This window comes from Psammomys obesus, unplaced genomic scaffold, assembly GCF_907164565.1.
Source record: "Psammomys obesus unplaced genomic scaffold, mPsaObe1.curated_primary_1811, whole genome shotgun sequence".
Taxonomy (NCBI): domain Eukaryota; kingdom Metazoa; phylum Chordata; class Mammalia; order Rodentia; family Muridae; genus Psammomys; species Psammomys obesus.
The window spans coordinates 14,170,642-14,186,087 of record NW_026585689.1 but is presented as its reverse complement, the minus strand read 5'-3'; the positions used below and the strand labels follow the sequence as shown (position 1 = coordinate 14,186,087).

The following is a 15,446-nucleotide window of genomic DNA, read 5'->3' as shown; positions in this document are numbered from 1 at the left end:
TCTCAGACAATTAGAAATAGTGCTTCCTCAAGATCCAGCTATTCCACTCCTAGGCATATATCCAAAAGATGTTTAAGTACACAACAGGACATTTGCTATTATTTGTAACAGCCAGAAGCTGGAAACAATCCAGATGCCCCTCAACTGAGTAATGGATACAGAAATTGTGGTATATTTACACAATGGAATATTACTCAGCAATAAAAAACATGGAAATCATGAAATTTGCAGGTACATGGTGGGAACTGGAAAAGATCATCCTAAGTGAGGTATCCCAGAAGCAGAAAGACACAGAGGGTATATACTCACTTATAAGTGGATATTAGACATATAATCTAGGATATGTCTGTACCTACTAAAATCTTTACACCTAAATAAACTAATCAAGAAGGAGGACTCTGGCTAAAATGCTCAACCCCATTCAGAAAGGCAAAGAGGGTGGACATCAGAAGGAGAAAACAGTGAAGAAGACAGGTGGCTGCCACAGAGGGACTCTGAAAGGCTCTACCATGCAAACTATCAAAGCAGATGCTGAGACTTATGGCCAACCTTTCGGCAGAGTGCAGGGAATCTTAGGAAAGAAGTAAGAAATAGTAAGATCTGGAGAGGACAGGAGCTCCATAAGGAGAGCAACAGAATCTAAAAATCTGGGCACAGGATCTTTTTCTGAGACTGATACTCCAACCAAGGATCATTCATGGAGATAACCTAGAACCCCTGCACATATGTAGCCCATGGCAGTTCAGTGTCCAAGTGGGTTCCATAGAAATGGGAACAGGGACTGTCTCTGACATGAACTGATTGACCTGCTCTTTGGTCACTTCCCCATGAGGGGGGAGCAGCTTTACCAGGCTACAGAGGAAGACAATGCAGCCACTCCTGATGAGACCTGATAGACTAGGATCAGAAGGAAGGAGAGGAAGGCCTCCCCTATCAGTGGACTTGGGGAGGGGCATGGGTTGAGAAAGGGGTGGGAGGGTGAAATTGGGAGGGAAGGAGAGAAGGATCTACAGGTGGGATACGAAGTGAACAAAGTGTAAGTAAAAAAATGTATCCATAAGATTGAGCTATCAGTAAGTCTGTAGGGTCTTTTCTTAATTAGTGATTGATGGGGTGCTGGCAACAGGCCATTGTGGGCAGCTTTATCCCTTGGTTTGTGGTCTTAGGTTCTTTAAGAAAGTAGGCTGAGCAAGCCAGTAAGCAACATTCTTCCACTGCATCTAGGTTCCTACCTTGCTTGAGTTCCCATCCTCAATGCCTTTAATAATAAACTATTATCTGGAAACCCTTTTCATTCCTCCCCAAGCTGTTTTAGTCATGGTGTTTCATCACATCAGTAGTCACACCCTAAGAACATCAAATCCAGTACCAACTGAAATAGCCCTCATGAAGACAGAGTTCTTTTTTCTGTCTTTTTTATTCTACAACTTGGGGTTTCTGTGGATTATTCAAAATGTTGGTGCTGGCATAATGACAGTCTGGTTGGCTCTTTAATTGAGGGTCTCTTTGTTCAATAATTGTTAGTTACAGACTCAACCCATTATATACCCAACTTGTTCAGCCTGCTTTCTTGTAAAAATCAGTAACATAAGTTCACAATGGAATGGGTCCTCCCATATCAATCACTAATTTAGAAAGCCTGATCTTTTGGAGGCATTTTCCAAGTTTAGGTTTCTTCCTCTTCAATATATCTATATCTTGGGTATAGTTGACAGATAACTAGTTAGCACAGAGTTTATTCTTATCTATCTCAGAGTGACCATAGAAGAACTTAATTTCATATTGGTTAATATATCTCACTTTTTGGCAAATCACATATAAGGATAGATTGGGAAAGCTCTGAGTACTTTTCATGGGTCTGATGATTTTGATCAGATAATATGTATTCTAATTTATATTCTTTTAGTAAGATAAGGAATATTTTTATTTTCATTCTTTTTGCGTTTTTGTGTCTCTGTGTGCATGTATGTACTAGAATTCAGATGCTCATGGAAACCAAAAAAAGCTCTCAGGTCACCTACATAATAGAGTTACAGGTGGTTGTGAGCTGCCTGGTGTGGGTGATGGGAACCAGTCTTGGGTCCTCTCAAGATCAGTGTATTTTCTTAGTTGTTGTGATGTCTTTCTAGTTCTCTCTCTAGATCTATCATTACCTCTTTAGATGTATTTTAAAAATGCATACAGCTTCAAACAATCCTATGAGACAAGTAATACTACTTATTCAGTTTTACAGTTGAGGAAACGGAGGAGGATGTTAAAACTGCTTTGGTCATGTAGTTAAAGGAGAATGAAAGATCCCAGGAGAGTGGGTTCCATACTCTCAACCAAAGGCTCATGAATAAATGCTTTGTTGCTTTTGCGCAGTTTCATTACATCATTTTTACTCATCTTTCTTTTGCTAAAGCATTCTTAAGCAATCATTTCTGTCAACAGCTGTGGTTTTATGATCGTTTCGTTCTTTTCCTTTTTTTGCAGTGGGATGCCATTACGGAAATGGATGAACACAACAGGCCCATACATACATACCAGGTATGCAATGTCATGGAACCAAACCAGAACAACTGGCTTCGTACTAACTGGATCTCTCGTGATGCTGCGCAGAAAATATATGTGGAAATGAAGTTCACACTGAGGGATTGTAACAGCATCCCATGGGTCTTGGGAACTTGTAAAGAAACATTTAATCTGTATTATATAGAATCGGATGAATCCCATGGGGCTAAATTCAAACCAAGCCAGTACATAAAGATCGACACGATTGCTGCTGATGAGAGTTTTACTCAGATGGATTTAGGTGATCGCATCCTTAAACTCAACACGGAAATTCGTGAGGTAGGGCCTATAGAAAGGAAAGGGTTTTACTTGGCTTTTCAAGACATCGGAGCATGTATTGCCCTGGTCTCAGTCCGTGTTTTCTACAAAAAATGTCCCTTCACCGTTCGGAACTTGGCCATGTTTCCTGATACCATCCCAAGGGTTGACTCTTCCTCTTTGGTTGAAGTGCGGGGTTCATGTGTGAAGAGTGCTGAAGAACGGGATACTCCTAAACTCTACTGTGGAGCTGATGGCGATTGGCTGGTCCCTCTTGGAAGGTGTATTTGCAGTACAGGGTATGAAGAAATCGAGGGCTCTTGCCATGGTAAGATGCAAAAATACGATGATGTATCTTGTACTTTAACTTGTTTCTCAAAAGAAGTTCTTAAATGTGCTTCATGATAGTTTGTTGTTGAAGAAATTGATTTCTATTAACTATAAGCAAACATTTGATATGTTGCTTCTCTTTAATACAGAAAAGCTATTTTTCTTTCATTTAAACGCTATGAATTCTTGGGTTGATATCATTTTTATAGAGGAAAACAACTTCAGCTTCAGTGGATTATTGACCTTTGCTGGTACTAAGTAAAAGGCTCACCTACATTGGATTTTTAGTTTTAATAAGGTTATTTTTAATGTAATTGTTAAGAAATAACAGCGTTGCAAAATGCAATTAAAATTTAAAACTATAGCTTCCTTCTTACTATGATATGAAATAACTTGCTTAAAGATTTTCTTTTATTTGAATCATCTTATGGAGACTTGTTATTCTATATACATTTAAATTTTTACTTAGCCTTCATAAACAACATCTATTTACTACATTTAAATTGAAATTTCATATACTACAATATAGAAATAAAGGGATCTTTTAGATAGTGGTTACTACTGATGTTCTCATCTCAGTGATCAGCTATTCATAGGACTTCTTTGTCCTCTCGCAACATGTTATATTTATTGACTTCTACACTTCCATTACATTTATGTTTGTTTCAAAAGATGAAAGAAAATTCTTCTCTTATATATGTGTATATGTACATATGTGTATATATATATGTACATATTCACATATGTAGTGAATAATAAAAGTGAATGCCCACAGTGAATCTGTAGGGCACATGGCTTCTTTATTACTGCAAAGTTTAGTAGAGCATTAAGTGATGGTCATGTTTAGTATTAGAAAGCATTAACAGTGGAATGAGAAGTCTTGGATCTTTTGCATGAAGCATGGAACAGCTTCTACTATTTGATCACTAGGATATTTCATTCAATTTAATATAACGGTTATAGCCTAAGGTTTTTGTTTAGCTAAATCAATATTTTTAATAGGCTAAACATACATCATGAATGATCATGGAGTGGGAAAGCTATGAATTGCTTTTCTTTTCACCTTAGAAAAAGCTGTAAATTAACATTAATTCATATAAAAACTATTTTAAAAATTGAGGAAAGTAAAAGAGCTCTGGATAAATATTTTACATCTGGGATCTTATGGATGTTACATGTTTTCTATGTGGCATTTCACTTTCATAGATAGCAAAAAACTTTACTCATTGCTTAGCAGAGATGGTTTAAGTAAGTTATAAATAACATCAGTTTATTTTAAGATTGCATATCTGTGTTTAATGTTCTTAGCTTAAGTATCCTTCCTCTGGTTATAAAAGAGGCAATATATACTGTAAAGATACTCATTTCTAATACTGGATGGCAAAGTCAGAAGAATTAACCTTGGACTTTATAGTCACAGATTACTAACTTCAAAACCAGTTGACTTATACATAAAGTATAAGTCTTATACATAAAGTACATTATGTAGTACATATAAAACTTCTAAATATATATGACTCCTATTATAAATATAAATTGTTATTTTCAAACAAGGAAAATACAGTAGATATAAAGAAATTTATAATGATATTCTTTCTATTTTAAGTTATTTATTTGCTTGGGCACTTTCTTATTGTTCTTCTCTTTCCTGCAACAATAAGACACATTATTGTTTCTATTGTATGCCAACAATTTATAACACAGGCAAACCTCTGAATTTTTGTAACAAAAAGTATAAAAGTCAAAGTATTCAAATGTATATGAATAAACTTATTCATGAACTCATATACTTATCTGGATAAAATGTGTATCTCAAATTATAACTTTACAACATACCTAGGGAAGAATAAAGAAAACCATTATTTATATTTTACTTTGTCAGTTTCTAGTTTATTTTGATAAAATATTCTTTTGAAAATGTTGATATTTGTTATTTTTGAAAATATATTCTCTTAGTCACTAGTTGATGAAAAAGATATATACATGTAACACACACACACATATATATATATAGCTCATAACTTAACTTAACTCTTTATTCTCTTCTATGTGTGCCACATGTCTGATTACCTCTCCTCAGTTTCATGTGTCGTTCCTCAGAGTCCCTGAGTGGATCTTCACGGTCATATTTGTCTTTTCTCTACTTCTTTTTCATTCTCCCTCACCTCCTGGTCCCTCCCTGAGACCTTTTGACTGGGAACAGAGGTCCCATGTGTTCTCTGTAAGCCAGCTATAGGCTCTCAGCAACTATATTAACCAATCAGAGATATTGGGGAGCAATGTTTGCACATCATTTATCAATGAGCATGACAATACTCATGTCCTGACTGCAAGCAGATCTCCCAGCATGGAAGTCAGCATCTGAACACATAGCACAAAAGACCAACCCCCAATTACAAAACAAATTGGCTGGACCCGTCATTGGTTTACTGTCTCTATAGTTGATCTGTTTAAGATAGAAGACGCTAAGCTTCCTAATGTGAGCATCTGAGTGCTTGACCAGAGCTGGAGTGTTTAAGGCAATCTCTCCTTCTTAGAACTATTCTCTAGGTGTCCCACTAAGATTAGCTTACATTTTCCTACTACATAGAAGAACCAGAAAAGAAAAGCAAGCAAACAAACAAAAACTGTTTCATGGGCATATGTTGTAGGATAAAATTAAAATTTACTATTGCTGTATCTTTTGGTAATGCTGCTGTTAATCCTAAACAGCTAAATAACCAAATCACCAGAGACAATGATTTATTTAGTTAACCTAGAACACAATGCTGGGCAATAGTTACTCCACCCTAAACCTCCAAGCCCTCATAGTTTCCTAACATTTAGATTTTACCCATTATACTTGCTTTTAGTGAAATCTTAGTTCTGGTTCATTTCTCCGTGTTGTTCCAAGACCTCTTCTCTTGCCTCTGCAATCCCAGCTTTCTCCTGCCCTTCTCTCCTCCTCTATCTCCCACACTTTCCTGTCCTCTGGCTCCTCCCTTCTCCTGCCTACTCCTTCCTATCCATTGCTCAACATTGTGGCTGGTTGTTTTATTTTGTCATGCTTACACAAAGTTGAGACAGGTGATGCTTAGAAAAAGTATCACAATGCAATGTCCGGATTGAAACCAGAGAGTGAGAGAGAGAAATCATCATTTGAATGAACAAGGGTAAGGTGTATACATTTTAAAAGAACATTATACCAACAGGCATAAAATGTAGAGAGGACCTGAGAGGGAGTGAATGAATGATACTCTACTGAGAGAGGGCTACCAATGTAATAGTGTACCTCACTCCACACCATTTCTTTCTATAATGTCCTTCCTTCTTGCATAAAACCATGCCCCATTTTATAGCATCATGATGTAGTCCAACATAGCTTCATAAAAACCCATTACAGCTTAAAACGAAATGCTGTACTTGAAGCTCCTCCAATTTAAAAGATGTATGTATTTTCAGTTTTTGTTTTTCACATACAAAACACAGGAATTAGAACGCTTGAAATTGTTTAATATTTTAAAAAGGTAGAAATTGAACACCGGTGTATTGAAATGATAAAGCTATGTACATGTAAACTGATTATATTCTCAGTAAAGCCCACGTCTGTGTCTGGTTCTCTGCAGCTATTAGCTCTGGCCACTGCCCTCCAAGCACCAGACTTTCAGTCATAATCTAATAAAACAAGCAAGCTTTACAGGCCTTGTAAACTTTCCTTATTTGAGTAACACTAAGGGAAACAGGGGCTGTCTCTAACATGAATCCAGGGGCTGGCTCTCTGATCAACTCCCCCTGAGTGGAGGGAATAGCCTTTCCAGGCCACAGAGGAGGAAAATGTAGCCAGTCCTGATGAGATCTGATAGGTTAAGGTCAGAGGGAAGGGAAGGAGGACTTCCCCTATTAGTGGACATGGAGAGGAGCATGAGAGGAGATGAGGGAGGGACGGTGGGATTAGGAGGGGATGTGGAAGAGGGCTACAGCTGGGATACAAAGAGAATAAATTGTAATTAATAAAAAATAGCATATATTTTAAAAAGAAAAGTAATGCTATTTCTCTCTACCAAATTCTCAAAGACTATTCTTATCAAGTATTCTTCAGTTTGTATCATTAGTTTGTCTTTTCTTAGGCCCATTTATCTTCCTATCTATCTATCTATCTATCTATCTATCTATCTATCTATCTATCTATCTATCTATCTCTACCTATTTATGTGCTTTTCAATACTGTGTTACATCTTGCCACTTCATCCTATGTCCACAACCCATTTAATTTCAAAGCGACCTGGTTATTGTTTATTGTCAATTTGACCCAACCTAGATTAACTTTTGATGAGAGCTCTATTTGGAGAATTGTCTCCACGCTTAACCTGAGGACAGTGCTATAGGATATTGCAATTATTGCCAAACTGATGTAGGATGCTTCTGCAAACTATTGGAAGCACCATCCTTAAGCAGGTGGTCATGATCTGTATGAAAAAAGCCAGCTGACCAAGTCTGTAATTAGTGTTCCTCTGTAGTTTGGCTTGTGTTTCTACCATGACTTCTATCAGAGATGAATTATTTATTGATTTGGAAGTATAAGCCATATAATCCCTTCCATCCTTTAAGTTGTTCTTTATAAGAAGGTTTTATCAAAGCAATAGAAAAGCAAACTGGGGCACAAGGCAAATGTTGTTACGGTTTTTAACTGCCACGGCAGTCCCTTATATTCTCTAAATATTTCAGTCGGTCAGTTGAAAGTGACTATTCACTACAGCATTCAAAGGACCTCACGATCTGGCCTTTTTCTTTTAACCTTGACCAATTCTACCTGCTGTTCTGGCTTACTGTTTTTGAACAATGCATGTGCTTCTGTGTCTCTTAATGTTTACCACGTTTCGTTTAACAGCTCGGTTCCATTATTAGTTGCTTTTTTTCTATCATGGAATTTCATGAATCTTTTCTGATCTAGCATCATTGTACATGCTGGTTTTCAAACAAATTAATCCCCATTTCTTTCTTTTGTGCTGTAGTTTGTAACAGTTGTGCATGTGTCTGCTTCCTCAGGGCTGTCAGATGAAAGACTTGCATTTAAAAATCACCTGTGCAGTAAAGGGTAAGGAATGGACTTCTGTGAGTGATCACAAGGCAGTGAGAAAGGAATGCAGGAAGAGTAAAGCCCACCCATATGCTTAAATGTTTCCTCTTCAGTGCTTTAGATATGAGAGTACCTAGAAAATACTGGTATCCTTTCTTTTACTAAAGAGAAGATGAAATTATTGGGAGCAAATATTTTTTTCTGGGGTCACAGAAGAGTAGCTAACATCATATTGAGAACTGAAGCTCAGCTCTTTCTCTGCTTGGCCATTAAGAGGCAGTGACTGTTTTTAAATTGCATGAATAAACTTGAGAACTGGGGTCTGGCATACAGCAAACACACAAAAAGGTAACTTACAGTCATTCCACATGTGACTGCAACAAGGAGACGCAGGGTCTCTTCTGCACATTTTTTATCATTATAGATAGTTTAAGAATAGACTTGGATGAAGGAGGAGTATATCTTGGGGACAGGGCAAGTGGTGGAGAGGGACTGGAAGAAGAGGAGGGAGCGGAACCATGGTCAGGATGTATTATATAAGAGAAGAATAAATTAAACAAAGAAAAGAATAGAATTGGAAGGAAACCTAATCAAAATTTTCAAGGTGAGAGACTAAACAATAGGTCATGCAAGCTTGAATTTCTACTAACTGCCAGGAGAAAGGAGACAGAAGAAAAACGGTTTTTGTTTGTATGTTTGTTTTTAATATCAATGAAGCAGACAGGCACAGCAATAGAAGCCTGAAAGCAAATAAATGGGCAGGGGTTAGTGTGAGGGAGCGTCATCCCAGAGTCTATTTGGGCAGGGATGTTTTGGAGTCTGTCTGTTGTGAAAAAGTGAGAGATAGGGGAAGAGAGAAAAAGTTGTTTTGCTTTCTGAGTTCTCATTCAGTGCTGTAGTTAGGGTCACGGTTGCTGTGATGAAACACCATGACCAAAAGCAATGTGAGGAGGAAGGGGTTTATTTCCTTCAAAGCTCCATATGACAGTTCATCATCATCAGAAGCAGTGAGGGCGGGAACTCATGCAGGGAAGAAACACAGGGACAGGAATTAATGCAGAGACCATGGAGGCTGGGCTGCTTACTGGCTTGCTTCCCATGGTTGACCAGCCTGCTTTCTTATTATTATTATTATTATTATTATTATTATTATTATTATTTAATTATTTTTACTTTTATTAATTAGAGTTTATTCACTTTGTATCCCCCCTGTACCTCCCTCCTCCCCTCCCAATCCCATCCTCCGTGTCCCTCTCCCAGTGTCCAAGTGGATTCCATAGTAATGGGGACAGGGACTGTCTCTGACATGAACTGATTGGCCTGCTCTTTGATCACCTCCCCTGAGCGGGGAGCAGCCTCACCAGGCCACATAGGGAGACAATACAGTCTTCCTGATGAGACCTGATAGATAGGATCAGAGGGATGAGGAGGAGGACCTTCCTTATGAGACTGCTTTCTTAAAGAACAAAGGACCACCAGCACAGGGATGGCACCACCCACAATAGGCTGGGCCCTTTCCTACTGATCAGTAATTAAGAAATTGTCTTAAAGACTGATATTGCAGAGACATTTTCTCAGCCCAGGCTCCCTTCCCTCTGTTGACCCTAGCTTGTATCAAGTTGACATAAGTCTGGGTAGTACATGCAGAAAGCAGAAGAGCTTAGTGGTGATTCACCACACAACTGCATTTTATTAATCTTCTGGGACCTTTGGGTCTGAAGGTTCTTGTATCATCAAGAAAACAGAAATATATTTGAAGCGTATATGTTAAAATTTTAAACTAAATGCAAACACTTCAAATTACTCTATATAACAAATCAGCTTTTCATCTTAAATACCAACTTATTTTTCATAACCATTTAAACATTTTCCTAATTGAAACTGTCATACTAGCATACTGTTACAGACATAATTTTAATTGTTTTAATTTATTCTACTTAATGTCATTATTTGTAAGGGCCTGAATAAAATATTGTTGAATTTTAAAGTGCTAATTTACATCAAATTGCTTTTTACTTCATCTATCTAAGACTATTGTAACGGTGTAAGAAATAACTGAGACCAATTAGCATGCAAATTTGAATGCGAGTTTTGTACAGTTGTATGTTCTGAAGTGACATGAATCCCAGATAAGCTCCTCATGAACATTAATTTGAGGTAAATCTTATTAACATACTAATGTTAGTGTCGAACTGCACACCTGCTGCAAGAAAGACAGCCTGTATCACATGATCTAATTCAGCAAATTGTGCGCGGCAGTGGAGATCAAATTTCTAAAAGGAGATTCTTTTTTAATCTGTTATACTATGTGCTGTTATTTTTTCAGTTGGCATACACAGTGTTAGATATCATTATGACCTCCTAAGAAAATATGTTTAAGGATGTTTATGTTTCCCCACTTATTTCCTCATCTCCCTGAAACTGCCTCACACCCCCTTGTTGCCTGTACACAGTTTTCATTTTCATGTCACACATGTTCTGGCTACCTGCCTATTCTCCCTCAGTATCTCTTTTTGACCCTCTCTTGGTCTCCTACTTACTCTTGTAGGCTCTACTCACCTTTAGATCCACTCATGCTTATATATGTGTACATTACAAGCTAAGATCCAAATATGAGAATGGATGTGTGCTTTTTGTCTTTCTCAGTCTGATCCACTTCTCTTAAAATTCACCACTTCCTGGGGCTACCCATTTCCTGAGATTTTCATGATTTAATTTTCATTTGAGCTGAATAAAATCATATTGTGTACATGTAACACAAATGTGGAATGTTTTAAAAACAATAGACAGCTCACTTTCTCTAGAAAGATGCTCCTATTAAATTTTCCTCTGAGGCTTCTTTGACATTCAGGAGGAAGGAACAGTGGCCATTCTCAGACTGTTGCATAATTGCTTGCAGAGGTGAATGGGACAAGTGAGGCCTTCAGTGACATAGCTATTGATTTGGACTCCCAAAGAGAGTTGTTGTTAAAGCTTCACCGCACATCCTCTTCTGCAGTCCAGAAACATTTATGCTTTGAGCTTATACTCTTCTGTCCAATCATGTTATCGCAGATGACTGTGGGAGCAGAGAGCATAAAGAAATTCTTGGTACACGGATTTTCTGGCATTAAATAAGGGAGTTTGAGGAGATGATGAAAAGCTAGAAGGTGAGACTGGTATCTGACAGAAAAAGGCAGGCTTACTGGCCCAGACAGTATTTTCTACTTTGAAAGGTTCTCACACACTAAATATAAACTCTGGAAATATAGCATTTGATTCCAAACAAAGCCACTTTTCCTTGAAGCAATTCCAGGATTTCATCAGGCTTGAGAAGAATATGAAATAAAGAAGCTTGAAAGAGTCTAAAAATAGAATGAATTATTTCCCAGCAAGACAGAATAAAATTGAATAATTTATAGTTAGTTTTTTTTTTTTTTTTGCCACAGCCTTTAAAATAAATTAAATTATAAACTGTCTCAATATATTTAAGGGGTTGTTTTAATCATACTTAACATCAATTTTAACTTTGATTTTACAACACTGGCTTGAAAGTTACATATTAAATTTCTATAGAGTCAACATTTAATGTTTTAATACATGTGTTTCCAAAGAGAATAAATTTATTCAGTGTCTCTGTTCTCTTTTCAAACATGGCAACTACTGAGACTATCACTTTTGTTTGAAGTTTAATTTCAGCTTATACCAACTGTATTAACAGTTTATTGGCTCAAAGGTTAGGCATAGAAGATAGCCAAGTATTTACAGTGCTTGTCACTTCTTTTCTGTTATTTTTCTTTCTCCTGGAAGTAAATATTCTTTTCATTAAGTATATCTGATACAGTTTCTTTTGGCAAAATCTGACACGCTTCCTTTAAGAAAATGTAAACTTTTCTTTAAGGGGTAAAGAAATGGCCCAGTGGTGAAGAACACTTGCTTTTCTTACAGAGGACCTATGTTTAATTTTCAGTACTCAAACCATGATTCTCTGTAACTCCAGTTTTGGAGTATTTGACATCTGGCTTCTTTGGCACTGCAAGCACCTGAAGCACATACAGACAGACAGACAAGCAATCATCACACAGAACATAAAAATAAATATATCTTTATTTTTTTTTTTTATTACAAATGATGTAGCTCAGCTCCGAGCCTGTGTGAAGTCTAGACGTGAATTTCCAGTACATATAAACCTCAACTACCAGGTACTCACAATTTTCATGGTGTATTTCTCCTTGGAAGAAGATTTATTTTGACATGATATTATGTGACCATTATTTTTACTAGGTAAGAATTTTGTTTTCAATTGACTCAGAACTTTTGTAGGTGCACCAATCCAGTTCCTTCAGAATAGAAATCACACTAGCGTTCCTTCATGACAGGAAACAATAGCTCAAAGAACCAGACTCCTTGTATTTAAGACTTTATATGTCAAAGAGCCAGCCACTGAGTTCATGTCAGAGACAGTCCCTGTTCCCCTGACTAGGACACCCACATGGATACTGACCTATCATGGGCTACATCTGTGCAGGTGTTCTACATTATATCCATGAATGGTCCTTGGTTGGAGAATCAGTCTCAGAAAAGACCCCATGCCCAGATAATTTGGTTCTGTTGCTCTCCTTGTGGAGCTCCTGTCCTCTCCAGTTCTTACTATCTCCCCCTTTTTTCCTAAGATTCCCTGAACTCTGCCCAAAGTTTGGTTTTGATTTTCAGTATCTGCTTTGATACACTGCTGGGCAGAATCTTTCAGAGACTCTCTGTGGTAGGCTCCTGTCTTGTTTCCTGTTTCTCCTTTTTCCATTGTCTGTCCCATTTGCCTTTCTGAGTAAGGATTAATCATCTTACCCAGGGTCCTCCTTCTTGCTTAGCTTTGTTAGGTGTACAGAGTTTGTAGGTTTATCCTATATTGTATGTCTAGTATCTACCTATAAGTGAGTAAATACCATGTGTGTCTTTCTGTTTCTGGGATACCTCACTCGGGATGGTGAGAGAGCAGCCTTGGCAGGCCATAGAGGAGGAAATGCAGCCACTCCTGATTAGAACTGATAAGCTAGGGTCATATGGAAGGGGAGGAGGACCTCCCCTATCTGTGGACTTGGAGAGGGGCATGGGAGAAGATGATGGAAGAAGGGTGTGATTGGGAGGGAATGAGGAAGGAGGCTATAGCCAGGATACAAAATGAATATACTGTATAAAAAATATAAGACACAAAAAGGCTTTATATGTAAAAGAGTGCCTTGTACTTATCTGTGTTCAGCCCAGTAACTGTAAGCTGCACATATCCATCTTAATTTCTATTTGTGAAGGTTGAAGGGATACATGTTACATGACCAAAATGAGAGCATTTATATGACCAATAATGCTATAAATGGGACTTAGGTGTTGTCAAATGTTTTCCATACCTCAGTTATCTCCTTTCAATATATATATTCTACCTCAGATGAGGAATTCAACATTCCTGTAAATTTTCTCATCTCTTTAATTATCGATACATTTACCTACAAAATGACCACATTTCCTATAATAATGAAAAGTCTTTCCATCTGTTTAAATAGATCTTGATGTCCTTGATGTCCACAGCTTAAACAGCCAGCTATCTATTCCTGAAACAATATGTACAATAAGTAAATAAATACAAAATCACCATGAGGAAAGGGAAAACACATGTTCTGTCATATGTTAAAGGTGACTCTGATCATATAATGGAGATTACTAGGTGAGAAGAGTGAGGTAGAATTTACAGTGGGGTCGAGAAGAACCAAAGGACAGTTAGAAGTATTAAGTTATATTGTTTCTTGTACAGTGAAGTGGTGATCATTCACAGGACTGTTTATATGTACTTATGAACAACTAGAAGCCTAAATAAATAAATGGATATAAACTACAAAATAACAGATATTGAAAGATTTGGTTGCTTTTTATCAGTGGTGGAGTCTGCCTAAGCAGGAATCGTGAGTGTTCCTAAAGACATGGTCATTTATTCGATAACACGTTTGTACCTCTCTTCCTCAATGGCCCACAGGTATTTAAGTCTATGGCCCACAAAACCCATAGGTCTATTAGTTTCTTTAACTACCCGTGATCATTTCTGACACAGTACAGTAGCAAAATGGACATCATAGCCTGCTTATTAGGAATCTATTTTGAAAGTTCCAAAATTACTTTATAACTATGGGCTCATTTGCAACAGACTACTGATATATTGGAAATAAGATATCCTAAGAGTCAGAGCATTTTCGTGATCTGTGTTCAATTCCATGTGTCAGAAACTGTATTCATAGGCCAATCCCAAATTTCATTATCCTAGGTAACTTATTTTTTTAATCTTTTGTTTTTGTACTCATATGACCCCTTTTGCTTAGGGTAGCTAGAGTAGCTGCATATATTTAACAATAGCATTGAAAGAATACAATGCTTAAAGTTTCTTTTTTAATGTGTATATCTTTTTTTTGCTATAATTGATTTATTTTTATTTTTTTAATCTATACAGTTAAATTTTTTTTATTAATTACACTTTATTCATTTTGTATCCCCCCATAAGCCCCTCCCTCCTCCCCTGCCGATCCTACCCTCCCTCCCCTTTCTGCATGCATGCCACTCCCCAAGTCCACTGATAGGGGAGGTTCTCCTCTTCTTTCTGATCTTAGTCTATCAGTTCTCATCAAAAGTGGCTGCATTGTCCTCTACTGTGGCCTGATAAGGCTGCTCCCCCCTCAGGGGGAAGTGATCAAAGAGCAGGCCAATCAGATTATGTCAGAGGCAGTGTCTCTTCCCATTACTATGTAACCCATTTGGACACTGAACTGCCATGGGCTACACCTGTGCAGGGGTTCCAGGTCATCTCCACGAATAGTCCTTGGTTGGAGTATGAGTCTCTGGGAAGTTCCCTGTGTTCAAATTATCTTGTTCTGTTGCTCTCCTTGTGGAGTTCCTGTCCCCTCCAGCTCTTACTATTTCCCACTTCTTACATAAAATTCCATTCACTCTGCCCATTAGTTGGTCATCAGGCTCAGCATCTGCTTTGACAGTCTATACTGCAGAAGCTTTCAGAGGCCCTCTGTGGCAGGTTTCAAGGTTGTTTCCTGTTTTCTTCTGGCTTTCAGAGGCCCTCTGTAGCGGGTTCCGAGGTTGTTTCCTATTTTCATTTTCTTCTGATGTCCATCCTCTTTGCCTTTCAGGATGGGGATTGAACATTTTAGTTATGGTCCTCTCTTTTGCTTAGTTTGTTTAGATGTACAGCTTTTAGTGGGAATGGGACCTCATGAAATTG

At 37.6% G+C, this 15,446-nt stretch overlaps 1 protein-coding gene across 2 annotated transcripts in view; it reads left to right on the top strand.

The window, feature by feature from the left end:
- Positions 1-15,446, top strand: part of Epha6 (EPH receptor A6) — a 979,971-nt gene that overhangs the window by 179,580 nt on the left and 784,945 nt on the right. For both annotated transcript variants that reach the window (XM_055594395.1, XM_055594413.1), the window contains exon 3: positions 2,476-3,139. In XM_055594395.1, coding sequence (XP_055450370.1) covers positions 2,476-3,139 — 664 coding nt within the window. The remainder of the gene's footprint in view (positions 1-2,475; positions 3,140-15,446) is intronic.